Source organism: Schistocerca serialis, chromosome 3 (assembly GCF_023864345.2).
Source record: "Schistocerca serialis cubense isolate TAMUIC-IGC-003099 chromosome 3, iqSchSeri2.2, whole genome shotgun sequence".
Lineage (NCBI taxonomy): Eukaryota > Metazoa > Arthropoda > Insecta > Orthoptera > Acrididae > Schistocerca > Schistocerca serialis.
Genome location: NC_064640.1, coordinates 259,679,693 through 259,707,169, shown reverse-complemented (window position 1 = coordinate 259,707,169; position 27,477 = coordinate 259,679,693). Strand labels below are relative to the sequence as shown.

The window sequence follows — 27,477 nt, the reverse complement described above, 5'->3', positions numbered from 1 at the left end:
ATTCATTGATATCATAGAATCGGTGGGCAATAAACCATTCATGCAGTCTTTCTTTGAATGTATGTTCAGGAAGATCCTGTATGGCATGTGGCAGCTTATTAAATAGCTTGTGCCCTGTGACTTCATAGCTATTTATTGATTTTGATAGTCTGTGGTAAGGCGTGTATATGTGTTTGATGCTTCTTGTGTTGTAACAATGTACATTTTCTCTACGTTTCACATCTTGTAGGTTCTTCTTCGTAAAGATTAAGACATTGTATATATAGAGGTTTATTACAGTCATAATTTTTGTTTAGTAAATAAGGGTTTGCAGTGAGCCTTACGTGAAGAATTTGTAATTATCCTAATGGCTTTCTTCTGCAATAATAGGATGTCATGTATATGACTACAGTTACCCCTCAAGATAATGCCATAGGATATTATACTCTGGAAAAATGCAAAATAAGATGATCTGATGTATGTTTCAGGTACACAATTTCTGAGTTGTCTTAATAAATAAATTACTCTAGATAGTTTACTACTAATATAGTTTACATGTTGGCCCCAGGATAACTTTTCGTCTAAATAAACTCCCAGGAATTTAACAGAACTAGGGTCATCAGATAGTGGCTTGTCTCTTAGAGTGAAGATTATCTGCTGAGTTTTATTTTCATTTAGCAGGAAACCATTTGCTCTGAACCAATATGCTGCATGGGTGAGTGTATTTTCAGCACAGGTTTTAAGATCATTAAGATTGTTACTGCTATGGAGAAAAGTCGTATCATCTGCATACAATACAGTGGTGGATCTAATAAACGAGGGGAGGTCATTGATCATTATCAGAAACAGGAAGGGCCCCAGTACAGATCCCTGAGGCACACCTACTTTAACATTTTCTATGTTTGACATTTCCTTACCAACACAAACTACCTGTTTACAGTTGTTGAGATAAGCTTTTAATAGTCTGAGACTGTTTTCTTTGATGCCGTAGAATTCTAGTTTCTCTAGTAGTGGCATGTGCTCAACACAGTTGAAGGCCTTGCTTAGGTCACAGAATGAGACCTGAGCAAAGCCTTTGTTCCCAAAAACTTTGAGGATGTAACTGACTACTGTGTTGATTGCATCAATGGTCGACAGATTCTTCCTAAACCCGTATTGTGTAGCGTTAATTATTCCTAGATTTTCAAAGTGAGATGATAATTGTTGGTACATGATGCATTCTATTACCTTGGAGAATGCGGGTACTATTGAAATAGTCCTGTAGCTAGATGGAGAGTCTTTATTCCCTTTTTGTATACTGGGACGATCCTAGACAGTTTTAACTCATCAGGAAAATATCCCTCAAGTAAGCACTTGTTTATGCAATGGGTTAAGGGGTAGAGAATGCGGTCACACACTTTTTTTAGCAGGTTGCATGATATGCCACATATATCTAAGCTATCAGATGATTTCAGTTGTTTTATGACCCCTTGTACATATCTAGGCAATACTTCGGAGAAGGTTACCATGCTTGTATTTAGTGACTGTCTACCCCAATTTTGGGAGAGTAACTCTGATGGACTAATGTCTGGTTTGATAATTGCGTCTCCTATTTCTTTCACTGAATTAATAAAAAACTCATTGAGTGTTTGTGGTGGGATATTAATTTTGTCTTTTTTAGTATCTCTGACAGCACTGTTAATTACTTTCCAAGCGGTTTTGCGTTTATTGGTGGAATTATGTATGCTGTTGGCATTGTAGGTTTTTTTGGCTTGCAGGATGGCTTTTTTGTATTCATTCCTGCATTCCACATAGGCTGATTTGGCACAGTCAGACTTCATACTATTGTATATGTTGTACAGTAACAAAACTTGTTTCTTTAGATCTGTCAGCTGTTTAGTGTACCATATATTTTGTCTGTTTTGAGATCTTGATTTGTGGCTGCTGTCCATTGTTTTGATTTTCTTTATGGGAATACTATGGTTAAATAGGGTCAAGAATGCATTAAAAAATCTATCAAATATTATTTTGGCTGGCAGGTCATTACTTGATGTGTAATGTCCATCGACACTACAATGGCCAAACCAGTCTCTGTCAGCAAGGGAATTACGAAATGTGTTAATTTTATCCTCAGTTATGGGTCTGGTAATCACAACTGTTGGGACAGGTCTGTTTGCGTTGCTCCTATTGAGGGGAATTTTACTTGCATAATTTAGAGATACGGAGTCATGGTCAGAGAATGGGAACACTACAAATTCGCATGTGTTTTCAGTGGTCTTGAAGTTTACAAAGATGTTATCTAAACATGCTTTGTTTTTTGTCGGCCTGTTATTAACATGATGTAAATTGTATTGTCTTAGTAAGTTTTCCAGATCTGCAACACTACCCTTACATTTAGTAACATCAAAATCAGCATTCAAATCACCTCCTATTGCAATATCATAATGTAGCCATTTAATATTACTTAATTCACTCAATAGCATGTCCAATTTTTATAAAAATATGTTAATGCTTCCCTTTGGTGATCTGTACATGGATACTACTATTAGCTTATGACTATTAATGATTATACCCGTAACTTCAAAGTGCTGTTCATCACACAAGGAATTTAGGTCTAGTTTGGTTATTGTACAATTGAGTGACTGGTTGGAATAAATTGCCACACCACCTCTAATGTGCTCTTTCCTACAGTAGCTATTTACTATACTAAAATTGTCAAATTTGGCAACTGCAAGTTCATTCTCATTAGCCCAGTGTTCACTCAGACAAAAAATATCAAACTGGTTATCAAGACGAAACTCATTTATGATAAGTTCTTTATCTTTCAGTCCTTGAACGTTAAGGTAACATATTTTAAGATCCATGCTCTTATTGCTTACACACTGAACACTATGGTGATTCGTTTTCAAACATTTTTCGGGGCTTACCTTTTCGATTTCTGCCTCTTGTTGCCTTTTACTAAAAAATTGTTCACTTGGAGTGGTAGCACATCTACTGTTGTATACCTACTCTTCCCTCCTTGTGATGATATTGTAGATGAAGCTGCTACTAGAGGAATTGATGGACCTACTGTTATGGTGTCTGGAGGCACTGTTGTGGCATCTGGTGACTGAGGAGATAAGGTGGTTGCTTCTTCTTCTGCTGCTGTTGAATCTTGCTGGTGAAGTGTGATAGGTACTGCTGCTGCTGCTGTAGGCATTGTTGTGGCAACTGGTGACAGTGGAGATTTGGATGTTGCTTCATCTTCTGCTGCTGTTGAATCCCGTAGATGAAGTGTGGTAGGTACTGCTGCTGCAGCATTTGTTATGTGTGTAGGTACAATTGCTGCTTCCACCTCTACTTCTACTGCTGCAATAGAAGTAACCATTTCTTCAGGCTCTGCTTGCGTCAAGCAAGGAACTGGAAGAGCAGCAATTACTTCTTGGTTGTCAGATGCTTTCAGTATCATGCTGATGTTTTGGCACAGAATCTTCTTGCCTCTGTTATTAAGGTGCATGCCATGTCTCGTGTAACAGTCTCTTTGCAAGGAGTCCATACTTATAAAATATGCATTTTGGTAGGCCCTGCAAATCTTTGAGTATTGCATGTTTGCTTTTATGATTTCCACATTCATACATGACCATTCCGAAAGGTCATGCCTATGTGGAATTCCGACTACAAAAACTGATTTCTCTCCTGTTGAATTTAGTATTGCCTTAAGGTTTCGTGTTGCACTGTGGAGGTAGTTTTTATATACATTATTGGCTCCAGCTATGACGACAATATGACGATCATTTTCAGTTTCTATGATTCTAACGAGTTCTTGGAAGGGTGCACCTGGTTTGACAATACTAGTTGCTTGTATACAATGACTGTAACGTAGTATTTTTGCGATCTCACGTACATGGCTATCAGAGAATATTTTCACTTTGAGTTTGTCTTCACGTTTATTGCGGAAGTTTCTGCTCATGTGCTTGTCACTATATAGATTCGGCGTGTTGTTGTTGTCACAGTTTTCCGTGGATTCCACATTTATATCTGAATCTAGTGCATGAAACGGTTTTTTGTTACCACAGTAATTCTACAGTCACTGGGTTTCACACGACCAACCCTTTTTGGCCTAGTAAACATATGTTGCCTTGTTGTTTCTGCCTTTAGGCCTATATCTACTTCAGAGCACTCGTTTATTGTAGGTAGGACACTGAAACTGCTTTTATTGCCGCGGTTCATTCCATTCATTGTATTTATCAGATTTTCGCTTCTTTCTTATTTTTATAGTCTGGAGCTGATCATCCCTACCAATAAGTAACTCTTGCATCAATAAGATAGCAGTATAAATGATTGTTGTACATATTTCACAAAAATAAGGTGATAGTATCACTTAAAAAGTATATTAAAGGAAAAAGTTATTTTGTTACTTTACAATTTGGAGGAATTCAGTAAGAAGCGCTATTTAGTTTGAAGTGCTCCCAGTTCCGTGTTTTACTTGCTTTGGCGATCAGGATATTATGCGCCTTTTTCAGTTCGGCATTTTCATTTTCTAAATGCGCAATGTCTCGCCTTAGTACATCTACAGTTAATTGCAGGCTTGATACACGTTCATTTAGCTTCACTATTTCACTGTTATAACTTACGTATGTTCCGTTTTTCACCACACAACTATAACTTTTGTTCACTTTCTCACTATAAACAACTGTACCGGACGCCATGTTTAAAAAAAAAAAAAAACCTTTGGTGAGTTATTTTTAGTTCATCAACATACCTTTATATTCTTAGTTAGCATGTAGAACCAATGGTAATTTCTTATTTTTATAGTCTGGAGCTGATCATCCCTACCAATAAGTAATTCTTGCATCAATAAGATAGCAGTATAAATGATTGTTGTACATATTTCACAAAAATAAGGTGATAGTATCACTTAAAAAGTATATTAAAGGAAAAAGTTATTTTGTTACTTTACAATTTGGAGGAATTCAGTAAGAAGCGCTATTTAGTTTGAGGTCATTAATATGTTCTTTATGGAGTACAAGCAATGGAAAGACTAAAGGCAACCATTCACCATATAGCTAGAGTGTTGGGTAGGAGGCAGGTACAAAAACAACACTAAACTTTTAGCTAAGTTTAGAGATCCATGTCCTTCCCCATGCTGCTAAATTGTGTCAACACTGCCACTTGATCTGGTTGGACATTGCTGAAACAACATTGTTTCCAAACCATAGATGATATACAAGAAAACTGATTGAAAAAAAAAAAAAAAAATACCACCATCCCAATGAATGCACTCCAGAAAGCATATAAATAATGAAAGAAACTTTGAAAATTTTTTGTTGTCAGAGAATGGGAGTGCTTTGAACAGAGCCTTAAGTTTAGTAAGCTAAAAGGTAAAAATTTTAAAGCGAAATTGCAATAAATTTTGAATGCTCTTCACATTAATTTAATTCCCCAGCTGTTTTGATAATTATTTATGATTTTTTAAATGTGTTAATTATTATTTTTCATCTTGTGTGTTGTTATAGTAATTAGTGGCTTTGTGTTTCTGTTTTTAAAACATACCTTATTTGCTATATTACTACCCCCCACCCTCAAAGTTTGTATACTTATGCATAATTTTTTATGTAACACAATTTTGCTAATGTTAGTTCTTGAAGTTAAATTTTTACATGAAAAATTACTAGAGAACATTTAATTTCCGAATTTTTAAACTATGCTCACTGAGTAACTGGGATTACTTTGTGTATTCTCAACCTTTCACTGTGGACACTCATTCATTCAAGCATATGAAGTCATTATGTTTGGAAAAAAGTAGTAAACCAAGAGGTGATGCTAGCATTATATTTTATTTATTACTTGACACTAGTGATCTGTTTCTCATCAATGATTCTGTATGTGTGGATGTATTTTCAGAACAAACTGTTTATATATCGAGGTCTGGAATATGAGAGGATAGGTGCTTTTACTCAGAGGCTGCAAACAGAATTCCCATCTGCCCAGATCCTCATGAAAAACACACCACCTGATGACACAATTATGAATTCAGATGGACAATGTATCCTTTTAGATTTCTACATGTAAAATTGTAACAGACGTTGTTGTGTGATATTCTGCTTGAGAGTTATTTTTATAAAATACTTTCACTTCTTATAAATCGTATATTGAAATCCTTTTGACAGCTGTGTTTCACTTTGTTTTATTTTCCTTGTGTCTATTTTATTGTTGCATTCTGAGGCATATTCATCCAGCCAGGCTGCCCATAGTGCTAACAGAATATAGCTGTGTGTGTGTGTGTGTGTGTGTGTGTGTGTGTGTGTGTGTGTGAAGAGGAATATCAGTGGAAGGAATTAAATATTTATTTCCAAAAATGCAAAAATTTAAAGAATATCTAGCTATTATAACCTTGACTGTGATAACAGACATACAGATCTGTAATGTAAAACCTATCCCCGAGGAAAATCCATTATTTCCACCAGGAGCTGATATACCAGAAAAAATTTCCAGTTTCTATCAGGTTAATGATGTTCGGACCTTCCAGCTTGATCGACCTGTTCACAAAGGGCCAGTGGACAAGGAAAATGAATTTAAGGTGTGTAATGAAGAGTGCTTAATCTATTAAATCATGAAACTATGAAATGTTGTGACACCGTGTTTATGTAATTGCCGGAACCTCCCTGGAAATTCTACTTTTATATAAAGTTTATCCTTTTTTTTCAACTAATGAAACAAAAGTTATTGTGGTTGATATTTTTGAACTCTGACTTACAGGATTTTTAGTTGTGTGGTCGCATACCTCTAAAATAATATTTCTTCAAACCGTGCTGCATTCCAGTAGTTAAGAAATACTATTGACACTTTCAAGCAGTCTAGGTTGTAATCAATGTGTGGCTATGGTAAAAGTCTGAGTTGATAGAGTCCATTATTCATGGTGCATTTGACAGGTGATTCAGATTGGTGCTAAAAAATGTTACATGTCTTCTTCAACATTTTCTCTTAGCTCCTGACATACAGAGTCAACATTCAGGGCTGCTGTCTCTTGTATACTCAGTCCAACACTTCTGACTGCCATAAACTACTGCATCTCTTCCCTTACTACCTGGCACATGAGAGGTGAGGCCATGGTGATCTCCAAAAACTGCCATAGGAATCACATTCAGGAGTTGGCCTTTGTTCTTTCATCTGATTCTTTTCTGCTGCATTTCTTCAATGTGCTGGCACTACTTGATGAATTCTTATGATGTTGTGCCATTCTTTACCAAAAGTGCTTCATATCTTCATGTCTTACATCAAATGTAAGATTTTGCCTGTTTCTTGGATTCACAATGTTGCATAGGGTTGTATGTACGACTGTGTCATTTCCTCATGACACTAGACCCTGTTCTTCAATTGTTCTTCTGCTAAGCGAACTTGCTGTAGATTGTCACCAAATGTTTTCAAAATGGTTTGGCCTGGAATCTGTCCCAGTTATTCAGCTTTTCTTTGTTGTTCTGATGGCACTGCTGGGCTGTGCCATCCAAATAAAAGTACATGTTTGCGAAACACATGTTACCTCATTTATTGTATTTGGCAACTCACTTGAATCCTTTCAGCCATTTTGTCAGGTCATGGCCAGCATCTCTGTGAAACACTGGTGGATACCTGATGTGCAGCTGAATTACTGCTGGCTTGGAATTCATTGGTCTCCTCAATATATGGACCTTTGGCATGATGCACTGCTGGTATTCCAGTTCTTTTCCATACAGTTGACAGCTTTTATGTTGCCTGATTCAAGCCACAATGATGTAGATATCTTAAAGTTCCTGACATCTCCACCAAAAAATTTGACATCATAGTCACAACCAAATTCAAATCTGAATGCAGGGTCATAAATGAAGTACAACACTTACCACTAAAAGCACGTTTAATAACAGGCACCAGCATTACAGCCAGATTAGAACTGGATTCATGGATAGAAAGTGTTGCTATTTGTACAAACATAGAATACTCCAGAACATGCTAATGTTCAAAACATAATAAGTTGTGAGAACCTTCCTGAAATGATAACTACTAAATAACACATCATTTCTGGTGATGGGATTTCAGCTGGTGATGTGCAGCACATTACTTCATAAAGCAAGCAGCATGCCCCATGGCAATATAAAAAGAATGCCTACACGAGGGAAGAAATTAATTAATTGTTTGAAATAACTGCTCTTTGTATAGATCTTAGGGCTGTAAAAAGCTCCAATTCTTTCAGTTTGTCAGTATTATTGTCTGTAGTGGCTGGATGGGAACAGAAAGAATAGGAGTAATCATTAATGTCATTTTGCTGCAGTAGTGATACAGATTGCAGTCCATTTAGCATTTACCATTAAAATGTATTTGAAAAGGGTCAGGTGTATCCTGTGAGTTATGGGTGAAACTGAAAGACCGTCTTCTAACATGTGAATAATTTTTGAACAATTACATCACATTAATACTTGTGCCATAGATCATGAATACAACATTACATATTGATGTGGAATGTGTCAGTTTAACATAAGTTTTCTTTACAAAATATAATTAATTAATTATTTTTTTTACTGTCATTACTTCAGATCACATCCATATTGTGATCTACTTTGACTGGGGGGCCATATACTTATCATATTCCACATAATTAGCTGGGGTACCATATACCTATAATATTCCACATATCTTTGAAGTAGTGCAACATGTCATGCAGAATAATCCTCCATCAGTTATTGTACAAACTAATACTTCGCCTCTGTCCAATTTGTTGGGAGAGAGAGATTAGTATCAGATTTTAAAGTGCCTCCCATTGTAAGCTGCAGAAGGCACATAGGTTACTGTGTAATGCTAATTTAAAACAGGGGGCTTTGGCAGATACTGTGTTCAAAATAGTGGATGTTAATAATGTAATGGGAACTGAAGCATGCGTCTGAGTGTATCAAAAAGATCTTTTTCAGATTCAAATCCCTATAGACACCATTAGTGTCAACTACACAGTAAACATGAAAAAATGTGATGTGGAGTCAGTAGAAAATATTATGGGGGCTTCCAAGAGTATTATGTATTAGTTCTGTTGCAGTGGCCTGACAAACAGAAGAGTAAGTTTTATGAGGACTCTGCATATAGTTCACTCTGCTCGGCATTTTTGGCACTGCAGTCATGGAGCTATACTTATTATTTGGATTAACCAATCTTTACACATCCCATATATTTGAAAACCATACTAAGTATTTTGCGGGATGTAACTAAATGTATACATTGGTGACAATGGTATTTGTATAATGAGTTATTTGAATGTCTGTGTTATGTTTGCTTTGAAATCTGGATAATACGTGTGAATAGGCAAGTTAGAATGTTGGAGGAGAATAAAGGTCAAGCAAATGAAGATAGAGTTGAGAACTTTGTTGATTGCGAGGCCTCTTATCTCCAGCCCTTGCTTTCAAACCTTCTTCCTTATAAGAGTGGTTAGGAAGGACTGCAGATATGTTAATAGAAAAATGAAGACAACTCTACAATTCCACACTGCAAAAATGATAGCACTGTACAGATTGGGCAGTTAAGAGGAAGCAGGGTAGCAACTGTTTCATTTTCATTTCAGTCCACAACACCTGTTTCCTATTTTCCTTGATCCACTGCTAAACCATTATTTTTATCTTTACAGTTTTTGAACATGTGTGTGAGATTTTATTTGTTATGATGTATTTATCCATATCATTTAGCATCTGTGACTTACTTGAGGCATTATGTACCTATGAAATTTTAGTAGCCCTTAGTGCGTCTAATTTCTGACAAATCTTTGTGTTTGTGGAGAACACAAAGTCAAACAACTGCATAAAAATAAGGATCCCTCTATATGAATTGGATAAACAATTTAAAATGCAGAGAAGAAACTAGAGAATATCAATATCAGTACTGATTATGTTGTTTTCTAATTGCAGCATCGAGACATTTGTTTTTACTGCATTTTTGTTCTACTAATCTTAATATTTGTTTATTTTAGTCCAGTCTTCGGCTCACTGGGCCATCTTCAGAAAAACACTGTGGCCTGGCAGATGCCAGCATCTAATTGTTTCCCTACGGTGGCCCAATAAGCAAAAAATGTTTCAAAATAAACAAATATTAGTAAAACAAAAATTAAATTTGTTTGTTTTTTAATCTTAAATATTAAACTATTCAACCAAGATGTGACAGAAGAATTCATAAATGTAATGATTGCTCTTTTTCTTGTCACATAATTTTAACTTGTGTTGAGTGGGTGTCCTTTAGTTGTATTTATCAGTTATCAGATACCATTATCAAGATGTGGTTTCTACTTTTGTTATTCTAAGGTGTCAATCAGAGTATCCAAGTAATATAATTTTACAGGAAATCTGAAACATTCCATATCTCATGTCTCATAAAGACATACATATGTACACATGCACAGGAACACAAGCATACACAAACAAAAGCTAGCTTGAAAACTTCCCCTGGTTTTGTCGTGAGGAATGCTCTAATATCAGTTGTTGTTTTGCATTTGCTGAGCTACTATTCACATATGGCCTTCTACCAATTAATATCAGAAGCATCCAATTTTACATCTAACTTAAGCAGTGAGATTTTGTCACATAGAAGAAAGCTTTTTTGTCTTTTTGTGTTTAGTCTCATATACTCATTTATTGATTTTTTGCTTGAATTGCAGGTTGGGAATTGAGTTCTAGAAAACTATTGACTGACAAGAAAAACCATTATACACTTTTGTCTTTGTCTCAAAACAAATTATTACTTATTGGCCCATTTTATTTACACAATTCCTGATGTTGCACACTTCTCTCACAAGTTTTGTAGAATAACTACAGCTGGTGCCATGTAACAGAATTGTTTTTCTCATAAAGACTATATGGTATATTTTGGTTTGGCTGAGTAATGGGACAACTGTCTCCCTACCAGGCTTTCTACTATGATCTAATGAACAGTGTCATGAAATACAAACAGCTGAAGCTTTATACAGTAATTCATAAGTGCCTCTGGGACTTCAGAACATATCTGTGTAGTACTTACAAATGACACAAAAAGGGGTACATCAGTTGATTCAACAAATGTCGGCATTGTCATTTACTCTTGCCTAAAATTGCTCAATGTATCACCATCAATATCAGAAACTGTCTGCCCTTGTTAGCTAAGTGGTCATTGTGACGGAATGTCATACCTCACTGTCCGGGTTCGATTCCCAGCTGGGTCGAAGATTTTCTCCACTCAGGGACTGGGTGTTGTGTTGTCCTTATCATCATCATTTCATCCCCATCAACACGCAAGTCTCCAAAGTGGCGTCAACTCGAAAGACTTGCACTAGATGAACGGTCTACCCAACGGGAGGCCCTAGCCACATGGCATTTCCATTTCCAATATCAGAAACTGAATTCATGACCTATCATCAAAACTGTTCCAGCTTTTGCAGACATGGGACCACGAGCACATTATCTTTGCAATTACCCAATATGATAATAATCTCCTGGAGCCATGGAGGCCATTACAGAAGAGGAGAGTTACGATGGGTGGGATATAAAATCCAGTGCTGGAAGACTGTGATAAAGACTGAATATAAGTGAGTCTGAGCATTCTCACATAGTGAAATGAAGTTACCTGCAGATGTTTCATTGATTTGTTTGTGCCACTCACAAATGTTTCCCATACATGCCACACACTGTGGCTCTTTGTGTTGCAACAAGATCGTATCTCATTTAATTTCTTGTACTAGTCTTTAATCCATTAAACTCCTGCTGCTATCTACTATGAAATTTCTGCTGCAATGTCTCAACTGACTCACTTCTACTGAATCAAAGCTTACAGAGATCCTCTGTTGGGTAATCACTGAAGTATGTGTCTTAGCTATCTCTTGTAGTTGCACACAGTCGTTTTGAAGCCCTAGAGATGCTTATAAATAACTATGTACTTCAGATGGTGATAAACAAGGTAGAAAAAAAACTTTCCATGTGTAACCTATCTAAGAATTTACTTACATCACATAAACTAGATGTTATATTCTGTGCTGTCAAGAAACTGAAACTAAGAAACGTCATACATGTATTAGAAGCTACTAGTGTAGGCCAAAATACAAAATTGAGAAATATTGATACAAAAATTAGAAATTGTTATTTAATTAACAGAACTTTTTGAAATCTAATAGAGGCATGTATGTCTCATGATCTGGGCCATATAAAGGGATAGTGAGATAGGCCCGAACCAACAGTGGAGGCACAGAGAGGGTGCTAAACTGATGTGAGTTCTCCTGCCATATGTTTTCATATCTTATGTCTTGAGCCTTTCTCTTGGCTTGCAACTGTAAATGCACATTGGTGCCACAGTGCCATTTCTGCTGTGTCTTTTTGCCCAGGTAACATCATCATACAAAAACAACTGTTACTGAAAAGATTTTTGTCATTAAAATGATTTACGTACACTATGTTCATACAGCTGTCGCCTGCACAGTGTTCTTCCTGCTACATCACTACAATATTGTAGACATTCAGAGACTGATGAGGTAGGTGCTGAAGCAAATGTGCTATGTGACTCAAGGCTTCTGATTTTTGTCGATTTCTGCTAACTGAGGAATGGAGTAATATGCAGTGGTGGTGCAATGAAAGAAATATGGTGGAGGGATTCCCCCCCTCCCCCCACTACAGCTTCTACATTTGCTACTCCCAGATTTCAGTTAGTATGATCTGCTGTGTAAATTAAAAAAAGAATTCAAGAAAAATCCTTCTGTGGTTGAAAAATAATATTACAAGAATTGTTAGTCATTATGTCTATAGACAGCTATACTCCATTCATATAAGTTGAACCGTCATGTAAACAGATGTATGCTCTGTGACTGATCTTCATCAGCAATATAATCAATGAGTTTGCTTTGCCCAAAGCAGGGGACTGCAGAATAGGATTATAATGAAAATGCAAATTCTAAGCTGGGATATTTTCTCAACTATTCATTATAACTCCTTTCCTTTTATACCTCATTAATTATTTGTGCACTATTAACAAATTATGATGAGAAAATAAAATTCATTCTTAATTATACACCATCATCCTCCTGCTCCTAGTTCAGTGGCTAGAGAAGGCTGTATTCTACCTAGTCAGGCCAGTAGCCTGCTCACAGGCTGTACAACACAGACTTGCCTCTTCTTATAAAACAATGTGCAGTAGCTACCATAAACCATGAGATATAAATATTGTTTTAGTTTCAATTGTTATGAAGTTTATATAGTTTGTAATTATTTACTACAATGACACATTTAATTTGTTTTGTGCAATGATTTCATGAATATAGCCCATTTAAGTAATATTTTTCACAATATTTAATTTTTATTAAATATGTTGTGAGAATTACAAAATTTGCGGGTGGGTGTAGGTTGGATAGTGGTGCACAGTTGTGGGAGTTCTGCCAGGAGTGTAGATCACTTCGGTATTGCTCTGATCAAGATAAGTCTAATGAAAATAACATCTAGTAGTATTACTACCTTATCTTGCCCTTATGTGAAGATTAGTTATGTTACAGTGTTATGTTTGCTCTATGGAAATGTTACAAAATTCCGATTGCTTTGGCACAGCAGATCATACTTAATAATTTTTTGTATTCAAACTTGCAACATTTAATAGTATGTAACTTCTTCCTCATGATTATAAGAATAAATTTTATTTTATCATTTAATTCTAGAGTCTATGGATAGAGAGGACCATACTTGTTACAAGCAGTTCCTTACCAGGAATTCTTAGATGGTTTGAAGTCATTGAAAAAAGAGTGGAGGAATTGGCACCAGTGCAGTTTGCATGTGAAACAATGGAAAGTGTTAACAAGGAATTGCGGCAACTTGTGAATCAGTATACTGCTGAACCAAAGAGAAATATCAACCCTTTCAGCATGAGGTTGCAGGTATGATATAGTATTTCTCCTCTAAAATTATAATGTTGACATTCAGAGAGGGAGCTTTTCAATACAGTGATTGGCATCTGCACACAACTAAAAATGCACTGGAAATATGTACAAGTTCTGTTCTGATAAATGGAAATATGTACAAGTTCTGTTCTGATAAAGTAAAGTAAAACACAGATGGGAATAACTTAACTTGGAAAAGAAAAATCATTCAGAATTTACTGTAGGAATTTCCATGTTTTCTTTGCACATAATTTGCCATGTATCCTGTCAAACAGAACAATATTTAAGTGCAGAGAATGATTCAATATATAAGCTAAAATTAGTTTGACTGAGCCATTTGTACTTTTAATTTTTTTCATGTTCATATTTTGTATAATAAGTAAATGTTGAACATGTCATTGTATTTAGATTTCAGCAATGAATGATTGATAAAAATATTAAGGGTTTAATGTAAATATTAACAGAAGCAGAGAACAAAAAGTAAGATAGTTGCAAGTGGTCCACTTAACTTCCTGCAGCAGGTTAACTGTGTCATGTACTGGGGTTAACTGAACCATTATCATTAACTGGTTTACATTCAAAAACATTATACTTATCATAAAAAACAGTGATTTTACCTTACTGAATACAATATACTGACATAAAAATAACAATAACAGAATAACAACAGCCAGAAAAGACTTATAAATAGCTAATACACCATGGATTCTCTCAGAGTGCAAGGAAAAAATATCATACTTGCATAGCAAAGTAATCCTAATTGAAATGGTGTAGACAAATTCTTTCATCTGTTGACATAAATTTAGTTGTTCCAGTTATACGTATGTAAAATGAATATCTTTTAGGAGATGTAGGAGGATAGCAACATAATGTAATGAAGCTGCAAAATATGGATAAAATTAAAAAGTTGTAAAATCTGTGCTCTGGGCCTTCACAATCACAAAATTTCCTGAGGACTACACCACACTGTCTTCATCACAAGAAACATACTCTGGTTAAGATGATTCCTCATAGTTAAGACATCAAACTCTTGGTAGGTTGAGCAGTGTTCAGATGTGTAGTTATTATCTGCTCATGATGATAGAGGTGGCATAGTTTCACGAGTCAAATGCTATCAGATAGTGTTGAGCTTCAAAGATGTTTCTGTCTAGTAGTTCAATGCCACATTCCCTGAAACCATTGCACATATTTTGGTTAGTGAAGTTGAGGGGAAATGCTCTGCCCATCAGACCATCTGCCCCTGCACTTGCCATAAAATCACAGCATGCTGAATCATAGAATTTTTTGGAGGAAGAAAAACTCCCAAATTGTGGCTTATATGAGGTGGCAGAGTAATCAGAATAGTACAATTCTCTTTTGCACATGATAAATGGAGCTATGCTTATGTGGAATTCACAACTGTCCAAGATTATGAGCATAGGATGTTCTTTTGTTTGCCTTTCGCATTAGGTGATGTGCTGTAGAACTGGTAAATGTAATTCACTCTTCATCCAGACCAAGGTTAAGGCTTCATATTGAGAGCCAAATGGCTTACTGAGCAGTATGTGATCTTTCAAAGTTCACTCTAAGAAACACAAGTAATGGGAGTGCAGCTGTTCCTGAAGTGCTAATTATTGCAACCACTGCCACAAGTGCATCTCTTTCAACAAATTGTGAGGTATCAATATGTAGGGGAGGGAGGTTAAATACCGAGTAAAGTACAGAGTCACTCAATATGCTGATAATTTGGAAAGATGAAGCACCCCCTCCCCCTCCACCCACACACACACACACACACACACACACACACACACACACACACACACACACCACAATTATATCGAGAACTATTTATTATACAGAAACTAATTCTTCATCACAAAATGAGTACAGACGCATACACTATTTCCTACTCCACTCAGCATGCCGATTCCCATTTCAACTTCTAACACCAATACCATTTGTATGACCACTAGTTGTGACAACAATGGGTCAACTACTTTAAACACATTTTCATTAATATGCACTTATACTCTGTCTGCTTATAAATTTAGCATTCAGGCTATTCTTATACTAAAAAACTATTCCAAAATCTCACTCAGCACTCTGGCCACAATTCTGTTTGGCAGGCTAGCTGCCATTTGACTGTTACACCAAAGATCTCTGTAAGGTAAAGATATCTTATAACCCCACACTAATTTATGTTTTCAAATTTGACAAGAAAATTTGGAAAACAGAAAAAACCAAAACAGACAAAAGCTCTCAGGCAATAAAAGTGAATTCACATACTGACATGATGCACTAATTTTCCGTACAACCATTCAACATTATCGAAAGGTTAGAGAGAATACCAACATATACTCTCACATACATATATACTCATGATAAATAAATCCCTCTTTCTCAAGTGATTCAGTGTCCTTCAATTGTAACATGGCAAACAGAGAAAAGATAAAGTAGAGTTAACTATTAAGCAAAGATAATTAGACTTGAAACATTAGCCCCTAATCAGTTATCTTACACCTTTACTTCCAATCCATCTTACACTTTCATGTTCTCTGTATCTCCACTTCTTCTCTCTCCCTCTCTCTCTCTCTTTATGCACCTTTTTTCGCACTTGCACTTATGCACATAAGAACTTTCAAGGGTGTGATGCTAACCACTTGCAGTCCATAATAGGGAGATGGACTGCACGTCACATGCCCACACTTTAGTACAGGTAGTCTTGTTTGTAAACATCAGCTGCTGTCTTGATGTAGTAGCTGTAGATCATTGCTCTCACTCAGTGCTGGCAGCCTGTGGTGGCAGTGGGCCCCGTGCATTTGCAGAATTGCTTCCAGCAACCCCTTATGTGGCTGCTGTGAGTGCATCCTGTGCTTGCATGATATAGTCATCTGTATTCAATGTTGCTATTAGCCCATGACATTTTTAAAATGTGCCTAAGCGTCTACTAACAGGTAACATAAGTTACACTTGTAAAGTTGTATTAAACGCCACTGTGTCCTAACTGTCATTACAACACAATAAAACTTGCAGTCTCTTTTTCTTCCAAAGTACCCATTGTGTACATTCTTCCCTATTATCCATTGTTTGCATATTGCTCTTTTCTTTCAGTCTACCTGATATAAATCTGCACTCAGATTTCTTCACTTGTATCTGCAGCTGCTTCAGTTTGGTCTTGTTTTTGTAGTCCTTCATCCACATTTGCAAGTTTTGTTCTTGATTGTCACTTTCTAAATCCTCATATCTTCTCCTAGCTTACTGGATGATGATATCAAAATTTCTCTAACTTCTCTTATGTCCTGCTGTTCTTTTCTGCTGACCTTTTCACAGTTCTTGAAATGCTTTCTTTCATGCCTCCTCCTGCTTTTCCTGTTGTGCCTGCTGTTCTTCCTTCTCTTTCCTTAGGAAATCAATGAAAGCATTAAGTTGACTTTGTATTCCCACTTCACTGATAACCTATCTCCTCCTTTTGTCACCCATGACATGACATTGAAGAAGGTGTGCCACTACATTTAACATCATTCCCAGTTTGAGCTATGATGAATAATTTTGTAATAGTTCTGTCTTAACAAATTGGAAACATATTGCTCATACTAAAGCTACAGAAAAGAATAATAAGGAACATGTGTACTGCCCATCCAAGGACATCATGTCGCCCACTATTTGAAAAACAACAGTTATTAACAATTCCCTCCTTATACATCTATGATATTAATCTTTACCATAGCAATTTAGAGTTATTCAAGAAAAACTGTTTCAATCACTAATATAACACGAGAAACAAAGACAATTTTATGCTTCCCACTCATCGGTTAAACGTATATGCACAGTCTCCTCAGTATATGGCAATGAAAATTCATAACAAGCTAAAAGGAAAGAATGTTCTGAGTATGAACCTAGAGACACTGAAAACAAAGCTATATGATATACTTGTCAAACGCTGCTACTACACTGTTGAGGAGTTCATGAAGGATGAACTGAACATTTGAGCAGGATAAATTTACATATAGTCTTGTGTGTAAATGTAGCTGTCCTTCACAAAAGGGAGGAAAGAAAAATGAAAGTTCATATTAATGTTAAAATTCTTTGTACCAATTTGGCCTAAGTTGTGTTATCCATTTTTTGACGTGTCTCCTGTACACTAATCATATGATTCGAAATTGTATGTTATGAGATGAATAAAACACTATTCACTATTCGCTATTGACTAGTTCTTCAGTCCAGTTTGAATTGCCACTCACTATTTCACACTTCAAAAGTATGACTGTTTCAAACAAATATTCTACTGCACCACTGCTCTGCCTAATCTATAACTTTGTTTCTCATAATCTTACTTTTCCTTTATGAAGGTATGACATTAAGTCATGTTGGAAGCTAGAGACAATTCTACTAAATAGGCATAGATCTACAGTTAAGCTATTTATGTCACATGAAAAGTCATGCAGCAGGTGAAGAATGACTTTATTCATCCAAAGTATGCATGACATGTTTTGGATTTATTTTCATCTTCAGAAATCCAAGTGCAAAGATAGCACAAGGATACGAGTGTTAGCAGTTGTGTATGTAACATGAGATGAGAGACTACTTACACAACTGGTAATGCTCTTGTCTTGTGCTGTCTTTGCACTTGGATTTCTGAAGGTAGAAATAATTCTGAAACACATCATGCATACTTTGTCATTCTTCATCTTCTGTATAACTTTTTGTGTGACCTAACTAGATTAACTAAAATCTATGCATATTTACTTCCTGTTATCTTGAACTGTTATTGTTGTGGGTTGTTGCATCCTCTTCAGTGTTGAAGGCTGCTTCATGATGTCCTCATAGTTTTTTCCATCATCCAAATCATATGAATGCACTGAATTTATTCAGTTCACTGTTCAAAAACTCCATTCATTTTAGGCCACACTGTCTCTCTGCTTGATGGTGGGTATCATCAAGGCTATTGATAGCACATGCTGCCAGTTCTTTTGCAATCTCTGTTTTAATTTTAACCTCATAATGTCAGTTTATTCTCCCCCACATACTCTTATACCAGAGACTGTCTGGTCATGGTTTCACTTGTAAGGTATTGTTGTGGGAGGAATAAATACCAGACAATCCAGTACCAAGTCCCTCAATATGATGCTCATTCACAAAATGAATACAAACACGTATACTTTTTTCTACTGCACAATGTGTACCCACTCCCATTTCAACTTCCGACAACAATAGCATTTGTATGACTTGTAGTCACAGTAACCATGTCCCAACTACTTTAAAGACAATTTCATTAATGTACACTTGTATTTTGTCTACTTATGCATTTAGTACTCAGGCTATTCTTAAACCATGAAACTATTCGAAAATCTCATTCAGCACTCCAGCCTCAAATAGGTTCGGTGCGCTAGCCACTACTCGACTCCTATACCAAACATCACCATAAGGCAAAGATACCTTACAAGACATAGCTTGTTAACATGCTCTGCAGTGTGTCATATTGAACACTACTGGCGACTCCCACATAGTGGATGCTGCTGCCTCTTCCAGCTTGTGAACCTGTATGTCTAGCAGTTCAAACCTGTCTTTTCATTTAAAGTCAGTTCCGTTTCATCAACATTGTGAGCCATTCCAGTTCAGTTGTGTCATCCCTTTCCCATTTCTTTGGTAAGTATTTTACAATCCCTTTTAGCAGATTCATGCATCTTTTTGTGGTTAAACCATAATGGATATCACAAGCAGTAATAATACAGAAAGTGTCTTTTCTCTAAGTTCTGTGAAAATTTCCAAATGTTTATTTGATGACCTATAATTGACAGTGTCAATTTCTAGAGCAAATGCTTTTCTGTATACTGTGAAAGGATACCAATGGTTGTGTCTAATATCCACAAGAAAATTGGTTTGTGATTATGATGAATGACTGCATCTTTCAGCAGTTATGGTGGATAATCTGAATGACCGGTGGTCCACTGTCTTATTGTTGACATTTTTGACACTGTAATTCATAGTATACCTAGTTCCAGTGCTAAATTATACTTCTATTTATGTATGATATAGTAAATACAAGAGTAGGCATAAGAGATGTTTTTTGTGGGTATAACTACACCACTGATCAGTTAACCACAAAATGTGTGTGTCAGTTAACCCTGCATACATTATTGAAATACATTGTGGAACAATAGTTATGTAGTTTCATGCTCCAGGGGGAAATTTTTACAATAAGTCATAATTATGTGGAGTGAATCATTTTACATTCACATCGAATTCACGTGATTTGAAAATATGGCTACATGCTAAACATTTATACGTTTTTTAAAATTTTTGTGTATTATTATCATTAAATAAACAGACATGAGTTAGTAATTCCTACCCACCACCTTCTAGACATTACAATACTAGAGATTCTTCTAACACATATTTTATATCACCGGCAAGTGACAAAAATTTTTTGTTGCAGCATTGTGCACCCCTGTTTTGTGCTAAAGACAACCTTAATGTAGATTAAAGAATGTCATTTTTCCTTTTGGTATTATAATTATGTACATCATTGATCTTTTTGAACTGCAGTGGATTATTTATAATGAACTTCGTCAGGGAATAAATATACTGTGAAGCAAAAGTCAAAATTCCCAACTCCTTAAACAGATGTCTACAAGATGCACCACATATTATTCTTACAATACATTTTTGAACAATGAAGATTTTCTTTCTTAGAGATGAGTTACCCCAAAACATTATTCCGTTGGTATTATTGAATGAAAATTTGCAAAATATGTCAACATGCTGATTTGTCCCTCTCCAACATTTGCAATGATTGTTAGTGAAAATGTGACATAACTAAATTGTTTTAGGAGCTCCAAAATGATGCTTCTTCCAGTTTAGAGCTGCACAAACATGAATATGTAGAATTTTGAAGTTTCCATCCTATTTATTATTTCTTCATCATGTGTTACATTAATCACTGGTGTACCCCTACATGTGCAGAACTGAATATGGTGTGTCTTTTTAAAACTGAGGTTGAGAATATTCACAGACAACCAGTCAATGATACTTTTAAGAACAATAATTAACATTTCTTCTGTTTCTGTATGCATGCTTGGATTGAGTACTATACTAGTGCCATCTGCAAAAAGAACTAATTCTGCTTGTCGTATATTAGACAGAAGATCATTTAGATTTATGAGGAATAATAGTGGACCTAAGACTGAGCCTTGGGGAACCTCGTACTTGATTTCTCGCCACTCTGTGGTTCACACATGTTGCATAGATAGGTTGCAGAAAATACAAACCAGTGCTATCCTGTTATTCAATGCTTGTAAACTTTGGTGAGTGAACATCTCAGTAGAGCAACTCTTCTGAAATCCAAACTGTCATTTACTGAGGATATTATGGTTGCTCAGGTGAGATACTCTTCTAAACTTCTGACTAGACATAAATACCAACACAAATATAAAAGTAAAACAGCCAAAATTTGTGAAACATCCTGGCAGATTAAAACTGTGTGCCAGACCGAGACTTGAACTCGGGACCTCTGCCTTTCATGGGCAAGTGCTCTACCAACTGAGTTACCCAAGCATGACTCACATCCCATCCTCACAGCTTTACTTCTGCCAGCACCTCATCCCCTACCTTCCAAATTTCACAGAAGCTCTCCTGCGAACCTTGCAGAACTAGCACTCCTGGAAGAAAGGATATTGTGGAGACATGTCTTGGCCACAGCCTGGGGGATGTTTTCAGAATGAGATTTTCACTCTGCAGTGAATTGTGCACTGATATCAAACTTCCTGGCAGATTAAAACTGTGTGCTGGACCGAGACTCGAATTCAGGACCTTGGCCTTTCGCGGGAAAGTGCTCTACGAACTGAGCTACCCAAGCACGACTCACGCCGTGTCCTCACAGCTTTACTTCTGCTAGTTCTGCAAGGTTTGCAGGAGAGCTTCTGTGAAGTTTGGAAGGTAGGAGATGAGGTACTATCAGAAGTAAAGCTCAGTTGGTAGAGCACTTAGCCGCGAAAGGCAAAGGTACCGAGTGTGAGTCTCGGTCCGGCACACAGTTTTAATCTGCCAGGAAGTTTCATATCAGTGCACACTCCACTGGAGAGTGACAATCTCATTCTAGCCACAATTTGTGTACAGGTAATCTCACTTATGTCATTTTGCAGGTCACTTGATGATGTCAATAAGCCGAAATAGGCCTGTCATGTAAAATATTAAACACCATATCACCTTAATGCAGCTGGTTTGGAGCATTCATTTCCATAATGTCTTATACAAATGTATAGTATGCTGTGGGCCCAACAGAATGTAAAATCTTCTAGAATACATCGCCATCTCAAAAATGTTGGGAAATTATGTCAGCAGTGAAACAAGTCAGTAGTTATTGACATCTCTCATATCATCTTCCTTAAAGAGTGATTTAACAGTGGCACATTTCAGTCTCATTGGAAAAAATGCCTTGAGTTAGCAATGTATTATATATTTCAGATAAGACCAGGCTTACTATATGGGAACAAATCTTTAGTACTCTATTTGGAACACCATCTAAACCAGATGAGATTTTATTTTTGAGACAATATACAATTTTCTTAATTTCGGAAGAAGTTGGTGATACTCTCATATGACTGAATTTTATAAGCGTTGCTTTTCCAACATACTGCTGTGATTTTTCTCTTGAACTGTTTGCCACTATACTTTCTACTATATTTAAGAAATGTTTATTAAATTTGTTTGCTACTCAGGACTCATTCAGTTCAATAGTGATGTTATCATGTTCTGTGCCTTGTTATCCTGTCTCTTGTATCACTTCATTCCATACAGCCCTAAGTCTGTTGTCAGAATTACTGATTTCTGACATTCTGTGGATGTTAGTTGATTTTTAATAACTTTTTAAAATAATTCTGAGTAATTTTTGTAGTGTGCAACTACTGCATGATCTCTACTTATTGTTGCCAACAGACACATTTCTCTCTTCCTTTCACAAAATACTTTGATCCTGTTAGTGATCTGTGCTTTTTTATGTGGTTGTTTAATGTTTTTTTTTTCAGATTACCTTATGTGGAAAGTTATATTCAAAAATGATATGAGTTTATTAAAAATGATATGAGTTTATTATGGAATAGATTAAATTTTATGTTAGCATCTAGTTCATTATAAAACCACTCTCAAAAACATTTTTCCTACAACCATTAATTATTCTAACTGATTTCCACTATGGAGTATCAATGCTGTAAGCTAGTATATTATTTATCCCAACTAGCTGTGCTTAATGACTAGGGAGAGCATTAGCATTTGTTACTGGATAAATAGTTATTTTCTTGTTTTGAGCTTAACCAAAGAAAATATAACATCAACCAGAAGAACACTTGAAAATTAGATGTGAAATGAAACCTTGAAAAAAAAAAGAGACTACTTCTTGAAAACAGGCAAACTACTACAAAACAAAAATGTGCAGAACTGATATACCAGAGGGAAAGCAAATATTCATCAAAACAATCACAGAATTACAATGTATCAGAGGAGCATAATTTTGTTGGTGTAATACTCACAATAAGATACTGGAGGGAAAAAAAATCGCTATGTATAAAAAATTCAAAACTGAACTAAAGGCATTTTTAATAATGCACTGTTTCTGCTTCGTAAAAGAATTTCTGAATATGTAGGGGGGGGGGGAAAAAAAAAAAAAAAAAAAAAGAATTTAAGAATATGTACCTAATTTTAAATTGCTACCCTATATCAGTTGTATAATTTTTGCTGTATGATATATCTGGACCAATAAAAATCAATCAGTCAGTTAATCAAACATAATTTTAATGATATCGTCACACACATAATTGAAAGTCAATAACTAAAAGTCAAATGAGAAGAAAAAAGCAGAAAATGTATTTCAAATCTTATTAATTCAGTAATAATTAATAAAACTACAGGTATCTCTTTTAACTACCAAAATATTAGCAGGTGAGTTGGCATGCTGCCAGTATAAGGTAGCAAAATTATCTAATGACTGAAATTTCCTTACTTGTTCATTTTTCATAGGATGGCCAATTAGCTTCAGCGATTTTCTTCTTTGATATGTATTATGTTTTTGAATGTAACCCAGTTAATGATAATGGTTCAGTATGACCACTTGCAACTATCTTATATTTTGTTCTCCGCTTTTGTTAATATTTAGATTAGGCCTTTGATATTTTTATCAATTATTCTATACTGAGCACTCAATACAATTACATTTTCAACCTTGCTTATTCTGAAAACCATAAATACTAAAAATTAAAGACTAAAAATTGACTGTTAACAGTTATCATTAATGATAAGTGGCTTTATTGTATTTGTGCCTAGATAGGATGTAATTGAATATCTTACACACTATCAGATGAAACACTGTTGCTTTCTCATTTTTACCTATTTCCTCCTGTTAATCTTTTATTGTATCCTTAATATTTATGTGTCTACACTATTAACTGTTGATGAGTAATAGTTCTTTGCATAATGCAAGAATTAATGATTATTTTGTTACTAACAGACATTTTCAGTTGCTGAATATAAACAACTAGATAATTTGTAGGAATATCTAGTGTTTACTTGCAGCAGTCTATAAGCCACACAAAATTGGCCCATTATGATTCTGTAGTGATGTGCCGTGAAGAAGTAGCTATGTGGTGTGCTCTGCACAGAAAGAGATGGAGTAGACATCTATGGCTCCACCAGTGTGCCTTCTGTCTCTGACCCATACCCCATGCTCCAGCTATTGCCTACCATGGTAATGGGCAATACTGGTGTAGTGCCACACTGGGCCACTGTTTCTACTTCTGACATTCCCTGTAAACATTTATATGCTTGAAAAATTATCACTGTTACTTCATAATATCATTCTTCTCATGTTTTGCATTGTTTCACTCATAATGAACTCTACAGTAGCTAAGTACCCTGACCATACTAAAATAACATGATAGTCAATGATAACAGTTCTATGCACTCCTCCAGTTGCACACTGTAGACAGATGTGGTAGAAAGAAGCTATTGGGCGGAGCATCATGTGGTACAAGGCACTTCCCCCTACCACCTAACTTCTTTTGTGCACACCGCTATAGGAATCAGCCGTGTCCTCAATTTTGTCATGATTCCAGCATGTTATCATTATCGTAGAAATAAACGTAGACATACTTCTTAGTTCTTGACCCACAGAGTATTGTTTCACTCTAATTATATGACATTTCTACCTGAAGTTCCATCTTACTGTATGCCAAGTAACTTGAGCCAGTTAGATTTCTGCTCCTGACTTTATTGCCCACAATCCGATATTCTTACTGTACTTGATACAGAACTACAAACAGCATAAACCTGTATATGTGCAGATGACTTAATCTGTCCACAAATGCTCACATATGGTATGTGTGTAACATTGGGTTGTCTGATCATCCATAAAAGGGATTGACCCAAACAGTTACCGAGGAATTTTGTTATTACCATCAAATGAGTGAATACCAAGGTAGAAATACTGTAGTTTTGTTTGTTTGCTTCAAAAAAGCATATAACTCAATTATCCAGCAGACCCTCTTCAGTATTTTGGAAGAATTCAGTTAATGGGGAAATTTTAGAGCCCATTGAGATTAAGACAAGAGACAGGTGGGGAGATGAACTGTCACCCATTTTGTTCATGATCATCATGGAAGAGATAATGAGAAAATGGAATGATGTCACAAAAGAGGAAGGAGTAGAAGAAATCTATTAAGATCCAAAGAAACAGAGTTTGAAAGTGGAGTGCCTAGCATTTGCTGATGATTTGGCATTGTTTGCCAACAATAAAGAAGAAACTTTAATAATGCTCAAGAAACTGCATGCTTACTGGCAAACAGTTGCTAACACCATGGTCCAGAGTGACTTTCTTACATATTCCCACAAATTTTCCTTAAAACTAGGTAGCAATGTTACAGAATGAAGAGAGACTGGGAGGTAAAGAAAGGTCTAACCTGCAAACCAGCTGATTCCTATGATCCATGTTAGGCTGAAGTTGGCAAAAAAATCATTATTTTTTAAAGTGATTTGCATAGCTATTGCTCCACATTAAAAATCACTTTTGGTCTAGATACAGGATCCAAAGTATCTTCATCCTCTTTCTCCCTGTTGATTAGTTTCATTCACTTGCTGTTTATGAAGAAAAATATAGCAGTGCACAAGTAAAAATATGACAAAATCCTTTAATAAAAACATTAAGATGACTGAAAATTCTTTCTCACCCCATTACTTGTAAATAATGGAACAGAAGAACATTTTTTGAATATGTTGATTTTAAATTTGGTGTTATAATACGTACTAATCAAATGTAGAAGAATTCATTTAAGAAATTTACATCAAATTGTTGTGAATGAATGTTAATGCAAAACATGTGTTTATTGAGCAATGAAGTATTTTTTTATCATTCTAGGGGATAATTGATGCAAATGTTATGGGTGGCATAGCAAAATACCAACAAGCATTTCTTAATCCTGAGTTTGTGAAGTACCACCCTGAATTCTCAGAACATGTACAACGTTTGAAGAATCTTACACTTGATCAGGTAAATATTGCACATTAAATGTTACTTTCTTCGTTAGTGTCTAATGCCTTGTGTATATGTGATAATACTACAATCTCCATCTAATAGGTGGCATACAACACTTTCAGTATAATGACATTAGTGGTGTGAAAACTGTGCTTTGTAGCTCTCTTTTCTCTCTCTTTCTTATTTCTCTGGACAAATTTAGATAGGAAATGTGTATTACACTCATTATTCATGTTATTTTATTCTTAAATTTGTTGTATTTATCATGTTTTTGTGATGTGTATAAGAACATAATCCCTTGAGTCCCTAAGAAAGTAGCAGACAAAAATTACTATGCTGATTCTATCTCCAGCTTTGGAGTGCTCTACTGATTGAACAACTACTGTGACAGTACCCTGACTTTCTTAAATCAAGGAATAAATAAATCTGGAATTTGCAATAAAAAATTTAGGGTCCAAATAATTTAGAATAACTGAATAAAATATTAGTATTCACGATGGATTAGGGAAAACAGTGGAATTAAGTAACATTCTGTGAATCTGTCTCATAAAAAGAGTGACTAACTAAATTAGTATCTGTATAGATTGATTTCGTAGAGACCTTTTGCAGCATCCATGCAATTTGTTGTGTGGTGGGTGGTGGTGGTGGGTGATTACAGCAAGAGTGTGACGGGCACAGGAGGGGACACATAACTATCTATGCAGTGGTCACAGTATCTGACATATTTTAACAATACTGAGGACCATAGAAGTTTTTGTCACTCCATTGAAAAATAACAACATCAAAAAGCAATAGCAAATAAAAATTATGGGGAGCAGCAAGAGATTAAAGAAAAGTGAAAGAGATTGAATTTTGTTATCTGACTGAGGATGATAAATGAACAGTGGAAATGCTGATTAAGAATGTGCATGACTGGGTAATCTAGGCAATAAATTCGATACTTGTATCATAATTTGTACATGAACATGATTCTTCATAGTCCTGGATGGAATGCAAACAATGGAAGGAGTGAAGTAAGCTATGTGCTATATAGATTAGTTGTTGAGCAGTAGATAAGCGTACACACAAGATTAAATTGTAGGTAAGCTTCTGAACAATGTTGTTCCTTAGAGCTAACAGTTTGACAATTGTGCCGCATTGCATGGACAAT

General features: G+C 35.7%; 1 protein-coding gene across 1 annotated transcript in view; it reads left to right on the top strand.

The window, feature by feature from the left end:
• LOC126470030 (dedicator of cytokinesis protein 3) overlaps positions 1-27,477 on the top strand; it is a 1,043,796-nt gene that overhangs the window by 981,965 nt on the left and 34,354 nt on the right. The window contains exons 28-31 of the mRNA XM_050097517.1: positions 5,842-5,983; positions 6,348-6,517; positions 13,610-13,825; positions 26,211-26,342. Coding sequence (XP_049953474.1) covers positions 5,842-5,983; positions 6,348-6,517; positions 13,610-13,825; positions 26,211-26,342 — 660 coding nt within the window. The remainder of the gene's footprint in view (positions 1-5,841; positions 5,984-6,347; positions 6,518-13,609; positions 13,826-26,210; positions 26,343-27,477) is intronic.